This window comes from Ascaphus truei, chromosome 8 (assembly GCF_040206685.1).
Source record: "Ascaphus truei isolate aAscTru1 chromosome 8, aAscTru1.hap1, whole genome shotgun sequence".
NCBI classification, from domain to species: domain Eukaryota; kingdom Metazoa; phylum Chordata; class Amphibia; order Anura; family Ascaphidae; genus Ascaphus; species Ascaphus truei.
Genome location: NC_134490.1, coordinates 80,851,715 through 80,869,038, shown reverse-complemented (window position 1 = coordinate 80,869,038; position 17,324 = coordinate 80,851,715). Strand labels below are relative to the sequence as shown.

At 47.7% G+C, this 17,324-nt stretch overlaps 1 protein-coding gene across 2 annotated transcripts in view; it reads right to left on the bottom strand.

Annotated features, from left to right (window-relative positions):
• Positions 1-17,006, bottom strand: part of KIF20B (kinesin family member 20B) — an 83,408-nt gene extending 66,402 nt beyond the window's left edge. For both annotated transcript variants that reach the window (XM_075612841.1, XM_075612842.1), the window contains exons 1-7: positions 16,862-17,006; positions 11,637-11,800; positions 10,913-11,002; positions 10,714-10,833; positions 8,713-8,851; positions 2,150-2,334; positions 1,410-1,485 (exon numbers count right to left, since the gene is read on the bottom strand). In XM_075612841.1, the coding sequence (XP_075468956.1) occupies positions 1,410-1,485; positions 2,150-2,334; positions 8,713-8,851; positions 10,714-10,833; positions 10,913-11,002; positions 11,637-11,798 (772 nt within the window). In that variant the 5' untranslated portion in view covers positions 11,799-11,800; positions 16,862-17,006. The remainder of the gene's footprint in view (positions 1-1,409; positions 1,486-2,149; positions 2,335-8,712; positions 8,852-10,713; positions 10,834-10,912; positions 11,003-11,636; positions 11,801-16,861) is intronic.
• Positions 17,007-17,324: the final 318 nt, after the last annotated feature.

Below are 17,324 nucleotides of genomic sequence, written 5' to 3'. Positions count from 1 at the left end.
TAAGAGGAGATCCAGGATAGAGCTTTGTTCCGAATACCAAGAGTATGGAGAATGTGAAGGAGAAGAGGGTGGTCCACTGTGTCAAATGCTGCAGAGAGGTCGAGTAATATGAGCAGTGTAATGACCTCTGTCTTTGGCAGCATGGTGGTCGTCAGTTATTTTAGTGAGGACTGTTTCCGTGGAGTGAGCAGTGCGGAAGCCAAATTGTAGAGGGTCTAGGAGAGAATAGGTGTTGAGAAAATGGAGCAAGCGAGAGAATACAAGACGTTCAAGTAGTTTAGAGGCAAAAGGCAGGAGGGAGACAGGTCGATAGTTAGAAAGATAGGTAGGGTCAAGCTTGCTGTTTTTGAGTAATGGTATGACTGTTGCATGTTTGAAGGAAGAGGGAAAGGTTCCAGAGCAGAGGGAGGAGTTAAAAATGTGTGTGAGCGTAGGTATTATAGTAGGAGCAAGAGGTTTTAGGAGATGGGAGGGAATGGGGTCAAGAGGGCAAGTGGTAGAGGGGGAAGAGGCGATCAACAGCGACACATCCTCCTCTGAGACAGTGGAAAAAGAGTCAAGGAAGACAGGAGGCGAGTTAGGAAGAGGTGCAGGATGGGAGGAAGAAACAGAGGGGATGTTCTGACGTATGGATTCCACCTTTTCCTTAAAATAGTCAGCAAAGTCCTGAGCGGAGATGGAGGAAGGAGAGGCAGCTGAGGGTGGTTTGAGTAGAGTATCAAAGACAGAGAACAGTCGGCGTGGATTAGACTTGTGCATGTTGATTAGTGAAGAAAAGTAGGCTTGTTTAGCTTGCGAGAGGCCAGAGTTGAAACAGGATAGCATAAATTTGTAGTGAAGGAAGTCTGCGAGAGTGTGAGACTTCCTCCAGAGGCGTTCAGAGGCGTTCAGAGGAACGAGTGGAGAAACGCAGCATGCAATTGTTGATGTTGCCATAAGATCACAACAGTTTAACATGTCAAGTTTGTAAGCACATCTTGAAGCCATCCTAAAAATATAAAAAACATAATAATGCCTTGTAGTACGTCAAACAACTCACTCCCAGTTTAAAAGAACAGAAAATTACACAAACAAGCACAAAACACTGTGGTCTGAAATATTGATTATATTGTACTTCCTGACTATTCAGAATTAGATTTAAAATATTCATATATCCCTAGAACTTCTGAAGTTATTTCATCTGGTAGGAAAGTGTAATTGTGTAAGAACGGCCATTCAAATGAATGTGCAAACACAGCCAATCACACTTCCATTTATCTACCTTACAGGTGTGCAGTGGGGAGGATCAATAAAGGAATTAACGGTGGAATGGAGTGGTGTAAATAAAATAAATTGTATTTAGTATTCTGCAATAAGGACTATAACAAACAGTAGCTTTAGATGATGCTGCATATGTTTTTATACCTTACCTTCATCTTCAATAGAGTCAGTCGTATCTGCGGAGGTCCTACTACCGTTACTCAGTATGCTGCTTTGAGAATCAATCTAAGAATGTTTAAGAACAGCACAATTAAAATCAAAGCAGAAGTACTAGACATAAAACCATGATTACAGTGTTAAAAAACAAAACAAAAACCCCACGTATCTAAATGACCTTTTCAATAAACCAGGAGATTAAGGATACAAGAATTTAACACGGCTTCATGGCAAATTTGTTACGGCCTAATAAAAAGGTGCCCTGCCCACACAATATGTACATTTGCCCGTTTGATGACGTAAAACCAAGTCCTAATTTTAACCTATAACATTTCCATTATAAAACCAATTTGAAGGATTTTACCAATCCTTATCTAATGTCATTTGGTGAACAGGTCGTTCCTCAAAAAGGCACAGGTAAAATGTTTTGCTCTTTTAGCACCATATTTATTTTGTAAAGGAGTCGAAACAGAACAGAACTAGCCGATATGGTTGAATTCAATGTTCCCAGAAAAAAGCTAAACATTAATTTTTTTCACATGATACAAGCACATGAACCTGATTAAATGAGAAGGAAATAAGGAACCCAATTATACTGATCTTGCTTAAAAAGAATTGAACCAGTACACAGGATACCCCTTTAAGGTAATCATTGTGTCACATAGTTTGAATGTGAAATGCCAACAACTGAACCATTATTAACTTGGTAGAGGGGCAGACATTTTCTACGTACCTCTTTTGTTTGACGAAGCACCATATTTTTTATTGCAATTTCGTTTTTCACTTCGCACTTTGTCAGCCTTTTGTATTCTCTACATCTATGAGGTTTTAGATCCATATTTAAATACATGTTATCTTGAATAGAGTTAAACAGCATATTCATCGTCCTGGGCAAAATACCAGCATCATCTTTTGTGCCTGCAATGAGAAAGTAAAAATAAGGCCTCCTGGGCAATCGTGGGTCTTCTTTTCGCTGGGAATGGAAGTACATAGGAAGGTCTCTAGTACCAGATTGAGAGAGACCAAGACTCATTTGGTATTCTTAAAGTTGGAGGCATTTGATAGAGTGGAGTGGGGTGTTTCCTCTGACAATTTGGTATCAGTCCCGATATCTGCTCTGTCATAAGGGCTAAGCATTCTACAGCCTACATTTTAAATTAATGGTCTGGGGTTGTCCCCTCTCTCCAATGCCATTTTCCCTGGCTTTAAAAAGTAATCAGCAACCAAAGTTACAAAGGATCCCAAAATTTTAGGGTGCTTGGATAATGCCACCAAAATGGCTTTGTATGCATATCATTTAATCTTTTCCCTCACCAAACCACATTTTTATCCCCAGGTTAATCTCAGAGGTTGAAGAATTTGATTCTGTAACCAGAACGTTTCACCCATTTCAACAAATTTGAACCTAGAATATTTCTTGTACTAGTCATCGTCAAAAGAGTTAATTAAATCAGAGAGGTCTCAACCAGACACGGTGTCAATTTCAAAGAAATGTTCCAGAATGTATCCGTTTGAAGAATAGAATGCAGAATTCTGTTATATGCTAAAAAGGTGGGCACGGCCATATCTAGGATCGCTAGGAAGACAACCATACCAGTTAAGGATGCTACTTCTTTCAGAGATCCTATGGATAGAACAGAAAATGCACTCAGGACATTTTTAGCAGCAGGGGCTTCAATGCAGACCGGCAGTGTCAACTACGTCAATAGCCACAGCAATGAAAATTGTGGATTTCCAATGTAGAGAAAGCTCTTGAAAAAGTGTTTCAAAGGATCTTCCATTATCAGTGCGCTTTCAGAAATGAAACAAGCCACAGAATTCATTGCAGAAGCATCTTTGGACTCGGTCCGGCTTGCTGCTAGGCCTGTGGCGTGGTCTGGAGGCGCCAGAAGAGATCTCTGGCTTAGACCATGGAGTGCAGATTACGCATCCAAGAACAACCTTTGTGTATTAGGCTGCACTTATAGTGCCAGCGACACAATGCCTCGTCAAAACAAATGCATTGCAGCCGTCACATGCACTTATAGTAAGCGCGACGCGACGGCTTGGTCCCGATCGCTGGAAGTCATCTCTATTTGATTTTTTCACCGACCGCAGCCTGATGTCACCGTTACTATAAGCGTAGCCTTACCCTTTGAAAGTCAACTACTGTTTGGTAAACAATTGGATACCATAATTTTAAAAAAATCATCAGTAGGAAAGAGTATATTCTTGCCTCAAAGAGAAGATAAGGCGTTTCACCAGTTTTAAAGCCAATAGATTCAATAACAGGGACATGAGCCTAAAGACCGGGCAGGGGCTTCGCTAGATCAGCACCTTGGAGGGGAGGAAGAACAACAAAAAACAAAGAACATATAACACAACACAATTATTTCTTGGCGCACTGACAGATATTAAAACCATGACCCCGAGAGGACTCAACATTGAATTTGACCTGGCAGCATTTTTGAGGGATAGTTAGGTCTGTATCCTGCTGATATTGGATATTGCGAAACCAGGTTATCTGATCCACTAAATCCATTTTTTTCTCTTTCCGCCTCTGGGTCCTCTATGTTGGCAGTGGCTGGGAGTTAGCCTAATAGCCATCTATTAATTTATATTTGCATCAAATGCCACAATATTGCTAGTTACTTTTTATTCATTTTTTATATATATATAGCCGTATCGATTTTTATTGAGGTATTTTTATTGGTAGCTGTATTGGTATTAGAGTATATTAATTATAGTCTATACCTTATTTTTATATGTATCAGTCACAAATTATGCTGTAGTATATGTAGAAGTTGTTTGTTACTGTCTAGGCATGAAGTGGTTAAGTTAGTTGTCATCACATTGCCCTTTATCACTCATGTGCGGACAATTAGTAGGAGTTCCCAGTGAGGATAATTAGCCAATGGGAATCCCTCGGACGCTATGCACAAGTGTACAAATAACCTTCAGTGCCCCCACGGCTCCATTACCCCTGAAGAAGTGACGTCAGCAGTCACGAAACGCGCGTAGGGTGGAGCTTTCAGGACGTGCTGCTACGTGCATACCCATTGAGAGGAGAAGAGGTTGATTAGCGGGGACGTCATCGGAGGAGGGACTAGGCGCTCCGAGTCGCGGCCACGAAGCGGGGACCCACGCCAACTCCAGCCTCCTCCTGCAATCCCTCGGCATCCTCCCATGTAAGCGGACGGCACATTGTAAAACACATATAGGGCATTTCGGCATGTGAGTGCATGTTTTTTACCCTGTTATTTTAGCAATAAATATTTATGGTATCACACTATTGGTGCCCATCTTTGTTCCCACACGGTCTATGGTGGTGCTGACGCTGGAAGTAAGGATCACGTCACCAGCAGCAGGATTAAGTCGGAGCCAACCGTGAGGAAAATAAAGAAACCTTTTGAGGCCCATTTTTATCTACTTTTAAGTAAGTAGCTAGCAACGGTGGGAGTGAACGGAACTGACCACAGGGTACTGCGCAATGGCTGTTTTGTTTTTATTCCCAGATCAGCTTCCAATCTAAAAGGAACGGGACACTGTGGACTGTGGATCTTATCCTTCATCATCATTTGATTCATGGGACTACATTCTCTTTGTCAGGTTTAATATCTGTCAGTGCGCCAAGGAATCATTGTGTTGTGTTATATGTTCTTTGTTTTTTGTTGTTCATGCTCTGTATACATGCCTTGTGGATAGGCTTGTTTTATTCCTGAGGCAGCCATTCCCCATTCTATCAAGATAGTCTGTGAGGGATCACGTGTAGGGTTTCCCATAAAGGGGATTCTCTCTTATTTTGTAGAGCACCTATTTATTTTAATTAGTATATAGGTTAGGGTTTATAGGTTTGAGCGCTGATTATATGTATTTAGTTTAATTTTTTCACCACACCTTGGAGGGGAGGGCAGAGTAATCTTATTCGTGCCCCAAAAAGGAAGAAGTAGTCACTTCAGAGGCTCTAGATTCGCATGAAATGAGAGTAGTCCAATCGTCTTGGGTTGAAGGTCAGCATTCATTATTTCCAAGACGCTTGGGCGCAGTCTGTCACAGACTCATGGGTGAACACCATAGTAACGATACCATTTTCTGGAATTTCGGACAGTATCCAAAACAAACGATTGGCAGGTCCAAGAAACAAGGAAGCTTCCATCACAACAAAAGGTTTCAAGGCTTCTACTCTGGTACCAAAGAACACTTCTTCAGGGCAGCCCAGTTCTTCAAAAATATCAACTAATCTTTAGACGTAAATAGTTCTGAATGGAATCCCAGAGTCCAATAATCTCCGCAGTAGATCACAACAACTGGATGGTCTCATTAGATTTCAAGGATGCCTACATTCACATAGCGAACCCCCATCAAAAATACCTACGGTTTGCAGTGTGGCAGTCATCAAGTCACTGTACTGCCTTTCGGTCTAGTGACCTTAGTTGCAGAGTTAAGAGGCGATACAAATATTTCATTATCTGGACTATATATATTCATAAAAGGCACAGGACACAAGTTTCCTTTTACAACATCTTGCAAGGGTGATGGATTTTAGAAAAGCCGGATGGGTGATCAACGAAACCAAAAGTCATCTCGCCCCCTCTCAAAACCGAAGGTTCCTGGGAGTTCAGTTCTGCGCAGCAAAGGGGGTTGTCGTGCTTCCCAACGACAAAAAAAGACAGTCTCATAAAATACATCAAATCCATCAGCAACAGCAATCACATAGAAGCTCTACACTGCATGAAGATAGGATACCGATTTATCTTCCATTATACAAGTAGTTAGGTGGGTCAGATGGCACATGCAGTATTTCAACACGGTATTTCCTTTGTTAGTGGGACAAAGCAAGAAGAGATCTGCATCAAAAGAATCTGACTCAGTCGGGTAAAAAAATATAATTAAAAAATAAAAAAAATCACTGATGTGGTGGGAACAGGAAGTAAGACGCAGGCAAAACGCTGTTAGACTGAGATTGGATTGTGCGGACCACAGATACAAGGGCTTCAGGTTGGGGAGCTCAACTCTGTTCTCACTCGCCACAGGGAAAATGGCCAGTCAAAGAGAAATGTTCCAAACAAACGAGCTGTAATGCAAGCAAATAGAAGGCAAAAGCTTACGGATCAGGCAAGACAACATCACTACTGTAACATACTGAAACGAGGAACAAGGAGCTCCTTGTTCCTGAAAGAAAAGGGTCCCATCTTCAAACGGGCAGGAAAACATCTACATTGCCCTACACAGCAATATATATTCCAGGAAGTTGAAATACAAGGGCAGTCAGTCGGTGAACAGTCTTGCCAGGAGAATGGTCTCTAACAGACGACATATTTTGCAACATTACTCAAAAGTGGGGGCGTACCACAGATGGATCTGATGGCTACAGCCGAAAACGCGAAGCTCGTAAAACGTCTGTTAAAGTGTCGCTCACAAAGCCGCTTCCTGCATAGACGCTCTCTCGATCGATTGGAAGTTGTAACTAGCATAGATCTTCCCTCCTGTACCCCCAATACCAGTTGTTATCAGTAAGAGAAGGCAAGACAGAGGAGAGAGAGTGGCGATCATTCCGTTTTGGCCACGCAGAGCATGGTTCCCCTTGCTCATCAGCATGGTAAAAGACCAACAATGGGAGTTACCAATATCGCCTCATCTATCACAGGGACCGATTTATCACCCTGATCCACAGAGCTCATCTTTATCGGCATGGAAGGTGACTGGAGATTGTTACACAGCAAGGGCCTAAAAAACAAAACTGTACAAACCTTAAAGCAGGCAAAAAAGGCCTCCATCTCCAAATCCCATCACTGAATATGCCAGTGTTTTAATCAGTGGTGTAGTATTAGACATATAAACTACTTAAATCCATCAATATTGGAATTCTTGCAGTAGGGACCTGACCTGGTCTTGGCACCAGTTACTTGGAAGTTCAAGTGTCCGCCTTAACGTTACCAGACAAACACATGGCCATACTGGACTTCTGTTTTTTTTCAGGCAATGTTCTAAATAAAACCTCACGTTAGAGTGCCACTGCCTCCATGGGGTTTGCCTCTAGTTCTACAGGCGCTCACACAGGCACAGTTTGAACCTCTCAAGCCGGTCTTGCTTCCAAACGCAATGTGGAAAATGATTTTGTTGGTAGCAGTTACTTCAGCTCGTAGAATAAGTGAACTACAAGCTCTACCAAGAAAGTAACCATTGTTGGTGCTCCATCAGGATCAAGTAGTACTCAGGCCAGTACTTCAGTTTGCCAAAAGGTGGTATCATTTTCTCTTTTAAACCAAGATATTATCCTTCCTTCATTTTGTCCGAAACCAGCAAACGGTACAGAGCAACTTTTACATTCATTGGATGTTGTCGGATGTCTAAAGATATCTGGCCAGAACCGTTCAGAGAAAAAACAAAAAATTACGGACAGTCTGAACGTACTTCCCGTGGTGGGAGGGGGGGGGGGGTGAGGGAATGCTGGCCATGGCCAGGAGAAGAGCACAAAAAGCGCGTTAAACTCATATAGGCTTCTGTGGATATTGCTGCTTTCAAAATGATGACTCGTGCCCCAGTTAATTAGTCTCCACGGTTGGGTTATCGTCCCAAGTCCCTGCATAGCTACCTGTTATTGGTTAGTAACAGCGACCTCACTTCTATATCCCCTTTGGAAGCTCTAGTGCAGGAGTGACCAACTTCAGTCCTCATGGGCCACCAAAAGGTCAGGTTTTAAGGATAACCCTGCTTCAGCATGAGGTTCAATCAGTGGCTCAGTCAACCACAGCCACCTGAGCTGAAGCAGGGATATCCTGAAAACCTGACCAGTTGGTGGCCCTTGAGTTTGGAGTTGGCCACCCCAGCTCTAGTGCAAACCAGAGAAGTATGATCACAATACCATGAATTAATGCCCATCAAGAACAATTGGGAAATCATTTGTAATTTTATTATTCGGGAGGGGGAAAAAAAAGTCCTTTTGTGTGAATTTTAGAACAGGCGCTGTCACCTGTGCTGGTGAACAGAACAGAACTAGAGGAAACAATAAGAGCTGTGTCTATGCTCCTTCAATTTAGGCTGTAGCGCAGGTGAAGGCATCACTGGAGAGAGGGTGACATCTTGTGGTTGCAAATGGTAATAAAGCAGCCAGAGAAAAGGCTTGTGTATTCACATTCTTAATCATCCAAGATACATTACTGCTTTATCTTTGGTTAATCACCCAAGTTATAGTTGTAATATGGATGAATACGAATCCAATAGGACCAGCAGGCACATGCCATCCATATTTTTGGTATTTTGTTAGAATAAAACAGAATATATTAAATAGTTAAAACAATACACAAAGTACATTACCTTGGAATGTAAATGTTTTGCCCGCATTTGTCACACCGTATGTGAAAAGGAGATGATTCTGACCCTCCATAAAGTCCATCACTTGTTGCTTCATAGTACCATCAAAAAACTGTGTTTGTGATGTCTCAGGACCAAAGACCTATGGTAAAGATGAGTTAGCACAAAGGTTTCTGCAAATTTAAAAAAATAAACCAAAACTCACAAATCAGGATGACAGATTTATTTTTTTTACATACACAAGGTTATTTAAAAAAAACACACACAGCATCACTTGTCCTTTTTAAAATAAGTAGTGTTTGGGATTTATTTTACCCCCTCTGGATGAACAACCAGAAATACATTTTGCTGCATCGGTGGCAGAAATATAGTTCTACTGCACTGCAGTGTGATTAGTTTATTACAGTTTGACACCATCTAATTCGACAGGAAAAAGCAGCTATCAATGAAACTACCATCCGGGGAGAGTCTTAAATATGTGAATGAGCAGAATTCAGAGGTTATTCATGCAAGTTTATTTACAACGTTAAGAAAAAAAAAAAAACAATATGCTGTGCGCGCAGGTAGCAAATGTATTTAAAACTATTAAAATATATTTTACACAATTTTCAATTAGCCAAATACATATTTTTCACTTGCCACACAACTGCCTGGAGTTTAACACCCACTCTGTGGGGGGCAGGTCTGGCTCTTTTTGGGATCCTGTTTTGTCCCATTACATGCGCTGTGTCTCTCTGTATATCTGTGTTGGCTATCTATGTTGCGTCTTTATTTTGAATTTTTCGGCATGTCTTGCTTTTTGGGTTTTTCATTGGAAAAAACAGTTGTATTTCCCAGATTTTGAATGGTTGTTTTTGAAGTGAAACTTCTTTAGTGGCACCTAGTCAATTTTGATGGAACAAAACTCCTTCATGGAGACGAAAATGTGAAACGAAAATGACGTCACGATACCCGACGCTCCCTCCACATGCCTGCTGTCACATGCGGCGGCGATAGCCGCCGGCGCCACTCCTAACGGCCGCCGTTCCCCCCACACGGCCGCTGACTTATGCTGCACATGCACAGTAGTGATGGCGCCGCTGACGGACGCCACGCATGCGCAGAAGCGGCGCCGTTCCCCCCACACGCCCGCTAACATAAGAGGACACGGAGCGCAGACCACCCACCCACACCACCTGTGACACACACACACACACACACACTATTACAAACATCTATAACAACATCTAATATTGTTACTTTATATGTTGCTGACAACACACAAAGAAGTTTCACTTACTATGCGTGTGCACAGCACACAATTTTTTTTTTAAATATATATATATATATATATATATATATATATATATATATATATATATATATATGCAAGTTTGTTTGTGTGACCCCCATTGTAATGTTTCTGTTAGGGAGGGTGGGGTGTTCGTGCTTCCTCTGCCTTGTCAGTGTTCCCTCCGCTATGCAGGCTGCTTCCCAGAGTTCCAGCACGGAACCACTAAAAAGTTAACCCTGCCAATCCCATCCAGGCTCAGAAGCTGCAAGCTACATAAATACTCTGCTGGAACCCCCAAATTAGCTCATGCTTGGCCACTGCAGTACTGCTTAATGTCTATGCAAACCTGGCACTTTAAAAAAAATAAAAACTGGAGATAGTGTCGAAGTGCCAGGTTTCCATTAACATCTGATACTTGATATGCAGGGTTTAATTTCTGGTGTTTTTGTTTTGCGGAGGGCAAAACAGAGGAGTCGTCCCTGCACTGCTGCGGCACTTCTGACGAGTGGCGTTTGTCAGCACTGGAAGCAGGAAAAAGGTCTGATCAGCAGGGAGGGGTTTACAGTTGAAACTGGAAAGCTGGCAAAAGGAAATATTGTGCCCTACATCTGCTGCGCTAGATATTCATACACACTTTAACCAAGAATTATGCAAGCACTAAAAAGGAATATTATGGTCACTTCTAGCAGGATACATTTCATTGACTCCAGTAAGAAGTTATGTTCTCTTACTTGTGTAAAAGTGAAATTCTGAGCAATTAGGGCTCTGGCTTTGTCACTCAGTCGGCCGGTCAGGGAAGTCTGTGGAGCCTTCACCAACACACTGCAGGAGTCCTGAATACTGACACAGTCCTAATGAAACAGAAGCAAAATGCAATAAACCTTCTATAAATGGGAAAGAATAGCTCGGTTCTCTCCGTCTTTCACTGACCTTGGACTCATTTTTCTCCATCTCGGATGTAGTGAGGGGTCGAACGCGAAGGTAAACGTGCATAGGTTCTTTGCCATACAAATCATTTTTCTGTAAAGAAAAGGAGAAAGAATTACACAATTAAGGTCAGATCACATGCAGATATAGTGCATTCCCCTTCTGTAAAGCTCCTTCCTTATGCAGCAACGTAGCTGTCCGAAAAACCTCCACTTCAATGGGCAGTAAGGTGCTTTACGGCTCAGCTCTCAGTGCCAGTAATTGCAGTGCCCCTTGCCATTATTGACCCACGAAACGCAGCACAGCATTGAACTTGTAGCCGTTTTTGTAATATAGCTTACATAGATTATTAATATGTATAACTTATTTATTGGAATAAAATAGCCATTTTGCATTTCTTTTTTTAGGCATCCTATAATTGTCAAGTAGCGGATTGTCCTACAATTACGCAAGTTTTTTTTGTAATTACCCAATTACATACTCTTAATTAAGACTCATGCACGCACAAACGCAGTAGGGCACTATACTGAGATACTAGAGAGCCAAGTGCCAAGTTTCCAAGACCAGGATAAGCCTATGGACAGCATGCAGAAACTATGTACATAACCAGCAAAAAAAACTGGTTTACATTACAGGCATAATATACATTTAAGTAACAATATGGTAAACAAACCCTGCAACAGACAGCTTTGTTTTTAGGTCTTTTCTGCTTTGCCGACAAGAATACCTGGTTAGAGCTCGATTCAGAACCTCCCAACAATAAAAAACGGTCAGAGAGGTTTGTTTTGATATCATCAGCGTCTTGTGCTTCTCTTTCCTGATAATCTATATCCGTGCCGAGATATGAAGGTCTGGAAGGTGCAAGACTGTCATCGTCAAATGAATCCATTACTTGGGGAAAGGAGAAACAAACAAATATATATAATTACTACAAGGATTAAGCAAATACAGATTAGTTGAATGGGCATAGACACTACTGGTATCAGGACATTAAATTATCTGTAGAAAAGATATATCTAATGTTTCCTACAATTCACTAAGTGTTTATATTTGCATACACACAAAGTGACCTATAGTTGTGGTCTTCAAAAAGAATGAGCAAAGAAAGCCAGCAAAATGTGACACGTACATTGATAATAAATGTTCTAAATAAATTTGTAGGCACTATTTTATTTCATTTAAAACAAGTTTGCAAGACTTGATAGGTTTGTTTTATGTTTTTGAAAGCTATCAGTTATTTATTTGTAAAGTCGCGCTTATAGTGCCGGCGACGTCGCGCCAAAACAAATGCATTCACGCCGTTGCGTGCGCTTATAGTAAGCGCGACGTAGCGGCTTGGTCACGACCGCTGGAAGTCCTTTCAATTTTTCCAGCGACCACAGCGTCACAATCAGCTAAAATCCTAGCAGTGGGACTATACATGATTATACCATTTAAACAGAATACTATATGCCAGTGATTCTCTTCATTCCAAGAACATTTTGGAAAAAATGACACTTTCTGGTAAGACTATTTGAAGTAGTCTGTGTACATATTGATTGCTCCTTTGTACTCAAACTTGGGTCGTATTCTAACTTAAAGAAGCAGGAAGTCAAAATGTAAACCTCTTCCCAGTAATAGTGTAATTTGCTTCCTTAGGCTGCGTTTATAGTACTCGCTACAGCGACGCTACCCGTGACGTCACACGTTGCAAAAGTTGCAGATGTTGTTGGCGGCAAGGAGCTATGTGATTGGGTACTCCCAGTAACGTGGTGTTGCTGTCTTTGTAAATCTCAAATTCTTTTGACTACAGCGATTTTGGTAGCGGTGACGTGTCACGTCGCTGTCGCACCCACTATGGCCGGCCGCTACTGACTACATGGAGTTGTTGCCGAAGCCAGTACTATAAACACAGCCTTAGAAAGACTAATCACCATTTAAAAAAAAAAAAAGTTCGTTTTACGGGGTGCGCGCAATGTCAATGCGGGTGCACACAGGCTAGGGAAGCTCTGTGCACCCGACGGTGAAAATAATTGAAATCCCCTGATCGCCGCTCCGATCAGTTCCGCGGGACACCCGATCAGCTGGGGGGAATAGAAGGGGAAGGAAGGGGGGGATGTCCTCCAGGAAAACACCGAAACCAGGGACCCCAGATCTCTTTTGCTTCAGCCGCGGGCAGCAAGCAGCATCAGAGAAGAAAAATAGACAAAAATGTCCCTTTGATCTAGTAGCCATAAGCCCCCCTCTGACCAAATGGCTTGCACTCTATTTCTTTGAAGCTCACAAGGTTTTTATTATTTTTAATCCTGCATTTCAAAGCCCAGGATTACACACCCTAAGTGTCATCACCTGTTTCTGGGCTGAATGACGGCGAATCCCCTCCTGTCTATAATGTTAATTTCCTTACTCATAACTTTAAAATACCAAAATTATAGGGGACATTCATTTAATACTGGGGGTGAACTTTAATGCTCAAAAACATAACCCCTCTATGTGTTCGTACCTCAGTAATGCCCACACCAAATATCATCTTTCTAGGATGCGTCTAACTAAAATGAGCTATTGGCTTTCATGTGGTTTTAATCTTATTTTAAGAAAACAAACCTGCTCAGTCTTTTACCTGACTGGAGTATGGGGATAAACATTAACCCCTTATGCCCCGTGTAGGTTGGGGGTATTTTTCACACAGTCACAGTAATGCATACACAATGCTCGGGCCCAAGAGCTGACATTCTACATTTTAACTTAAAACACCTGTAACACTCTTCACCTTATCCCTGGTGAGAGATGTACTGAACCCCACACTGGGCTTTTGTGCAGCTTCTCTCCCCCCCCCCACACACAGGCAGCTTCTCTCCCCCCCCACACACAGGCAGCTTCTCTCCCCCCCCCCCCCCCCCACAGACAGCTTCTCTCTCCCCCCCCCACACAGGCAGCTTCTCTCCCCCCCCCCCCACACAGGCAGCTTCTCTCTCCCCCCCCCCCCCACACAGGCAGCTTCTCTCTCCCCCCCACCCCCCACACAGGCAGCTTCTCTCTCCCCCCCACCCCCCACACAGGCGGCTTCTCTCTCCCCCCCCCCACACACACAGGCAGCTTCTCTCTCCCCCCCCCCCCACACACACACAGGTAGCTTCTCTCTCCCCCCCCCCCCACACACAGGCAGCTTCTCTCCCCCCCCCCCCACACACAGGCAGCTTCTCTCCCCCCCCCCCCCACACACAGGCAGCTTCTCTCCCCCCCCCCCAAACACAGGCAGCTTCTCCCTCCGCCCCCCCAAACACAGGCAGCTTCTCTCCCCCCCCCAAACACAGGCAGCTTCTCTCCCCCCCCCCCCTAAACACAGGCAGCTTCTCTTCCCCCCTCCCCACACAGGCAGCTTCTCTCCCCCCCTCCCCACACAGGCAGCTTCTCTCTCCCCCCCCCCCAAACACAGGCAGCTTCTCTCTCCCCCCCCCAAACACAGGCAGCTTCTCTCCCCCCCCCCCCAATAAATAAATACACAGGCAGCTTTTCTCCCCCCCCCCCACCACACACAGGCAGCTTCTCTCCCCCCCCCAAACACAGGCAGCTTCTCTCCCCCCCCTCCCCACACAGGCAGCTTCTCTCCCCCCCCCCCCCAAACACAGGCAGCTTCTCCCTCCGCCCCCCCAAACACAGGCAGCTTCTCTCCCCCCCCCAAACACAGGCAGCTTCTCTTCCCCCCTCCCCACACAGGCAGCTTCTCTTCCCCCCTCCCCACACAGGCAGCTTCTCTCCCCCCCTCCCCACACAGGCAGCTTCTCTCTCCCCCCCCCCCAAACACAGGCAGCTTCTCTCTCCCCCCCCCAAACACAGGCAGCTTCTCTCCCCCCCCCCCCCAATAAATAAATACACAGGCAGCTTTTCTCCCCCCCCCCCCCACCACACACAGGCAGCTTCTCTCCCCCCCCAAACACAGGCAGCTTCTCTCCCCCCCCTCCCCACACAGGCAGCTTCTCTCTCCCCCCCCCCAAACACAGGCAGCTTCTCTCTCCCCCCCCCAAACACAGGCAGCTTCTCTCCCCCCCCCCAATAAATAAATACACAGGCAGCTTCTTCCCCCCCCCCACCACACAGGCAGCTTCTCCCCCCCCTCCCCCCCCCCACACACACAGGCAGCTTCTCCCCCCCCCCCCCACACACACAGGCAGCTTCTCCCCCCCCCCCCCCCCACACACAGGCAGCTTCTCCCCCCCCCCCTCACACACACAGGCAGCTTCTCCCCCTCCCCCCCCCACACACAGGCAGCTTCTCCCCCCCCCCCCACAGGCAGCGTCTCTCCTCCCCCCCCCACCCAACACACACGCAGCTTCTCCCCCCCAGGCATCTTCTCTCCTCCCCCCCCCTCACACACACAGCTTCTCCCCCCCCCCCCCACAGGCAGCTTCTCCCACCCCCCACCGGCAGCTTCTCCCACCCCCCACAGGCAGCTTCTCCCCCCCCCCCACCCCCCACAGGCAGCTTCTCCCCCCCCCCACCCCCCACAGGCAGCTTCTCCCCCCTCCCCCCCCCCACACACAGGCAGCTTCTCCCCCCCCCCCCCCACAGGCAGCGTCTCTCCTCCCCCCCCCCACCCCAACACACACGCAGCTTCTCCCCCCCAGGCATCTTCTCTCCTCCCCCCCCCCCTCACACACACAGCTTCCCCCCCCCCCCACAGGCAGCTTCTCCCACCCCCCACCCCCACAGGCAGCTTCTCCCACCCCCCACAGGCAGCTTCTCCCCCCCCCCCCCACCCCCCACAGGCAGCTTCTCCCCCCCCCCCCACCCCCCACAGGCAGCTTCTCCCCCCCCCCCCACCCCCCACAGGCAGCTTCTCCCCCCCCCCCCCACCCCCCACAGGCAGCTTCTCCCCCCCCCCCCCACCCCCCACAGGCAGCTTCTCCCACCCCCCACAGGCAGCTTCTCCCCCCCCCACCCCCCACAGGCAGCTTCTCCCCCCCCCCCCACCCCCCACAGGCAGCTTCTCCCCCCCCCCCCCACCCCCCACAGGCAGCTTCTCCCCCCCCCACCCCCCACAGGCAGCTTCTCCCCCCCCCACCCCCCACAGGCAGCTTCTCCCCCCCCCCCCACCCCCCACAGGCAGCTTCTCCCCCCCCCCCCCCACCCCCCACAGGCAGCTTCTCCCCCCCCCCCCCACCCCCCACAGGCAGCTTCTCCCCCCCCCCCACCCCCCACAGGCAGCTTCTCCCACCCCCCACAGGCAGCTTCTCCCCCCCCCCACCCCCCACACGGCAGCTCTCCCCCCCCCCACCCCCCACAGGCAGCTTCGCTTCTCCCCCCCCCACCCCCCACAGGCAGCTTCTCCCCTCCCCCCCCCCACCCCCCACAGGCAGCTTCTCCCCCCCCCCCCCCACCCCCCACAGCAGCTTCTCCCCCCCCCCCCCCCCACCCCCCACAGGCAGCTTCTCCCCCCCCCCCCCCCACCCCCCACAGGCAGCTTCTCCCCCCCCCCCCCCCCACCCCCCACAGGCAGCTTCTCCCCCCCCCCCCCCACCCCCCACAGGCAGCTTCTCCCCCCCCCCCCCACCCCCCACAGGCAGCTTCTCCCCCCCCCCACCCCCCACAGGCAGCTTCTCCCACCCCCCACAGGCAGCTTCTCCCCCCCCCCACCCCCCACAGGCAGCTTCTCCCTCCCCCCCCCCACCCCCCACAGGCAGCTTCTCCCCCCCCCCCCCACCCCCCACAGCAGCTTCTCCCCCCCCCCCCCCCCACCCCCCACAGGCAGCTTCTCCCCCCCCCCCCCACCCCCCACAGGCAGCTTCTCCCCCCCCCCACCCCCCACAGGCAGCTTCTCCTCCCCCCCCCCACCCCCACAGGCAGCTTCTCCTCCCCCCCCTCCCCTCCCCCCCCCCCTCCCCCACACAGGCAGCAGCTTTCACCCCCCACGCACGCACACAGACAGCTCCCACACGCACCGGCGCCACAAATAAGCTAAAGAACCCGACTGACCCAAACCACAGCAACAGCCCCCGGAAAAGGGACTTCACAGCCCCCGGCAACGGGACCTCACAGCCCCCGGCAACGGGACCTCACAGCCCCCGTGGGCTCGGAGCAGCGGACAGACAGCACCAACACCGATAACAACGCGGCGCCTTTTTTCAAATGTATCCAGCCCGGTGCATCATGGGACAATGACGTCCGGGCTCAGCCTGCCCCCGTAACCCATTCGCTGCCAGACATGTGCATGACGCTGACGCGTTGCAGCGGAGGGTGTCTGGCCGCCAGGCTGCGCTCCCGTCTGCTGCCGCTGGCTTCCCGGGAGTGGCACTGATGTGGGGCCGGGGCCGCTGATTTCGAGGCTCACTGATGAGGAATCAGTGCATTTCCGTGACTTGGGGATTATTTGGTCTCCGGTCTCTCACAGATTTGAGTTTAGAATCTCTCGCACAGGTGTCATCGCGTTTTATTAACC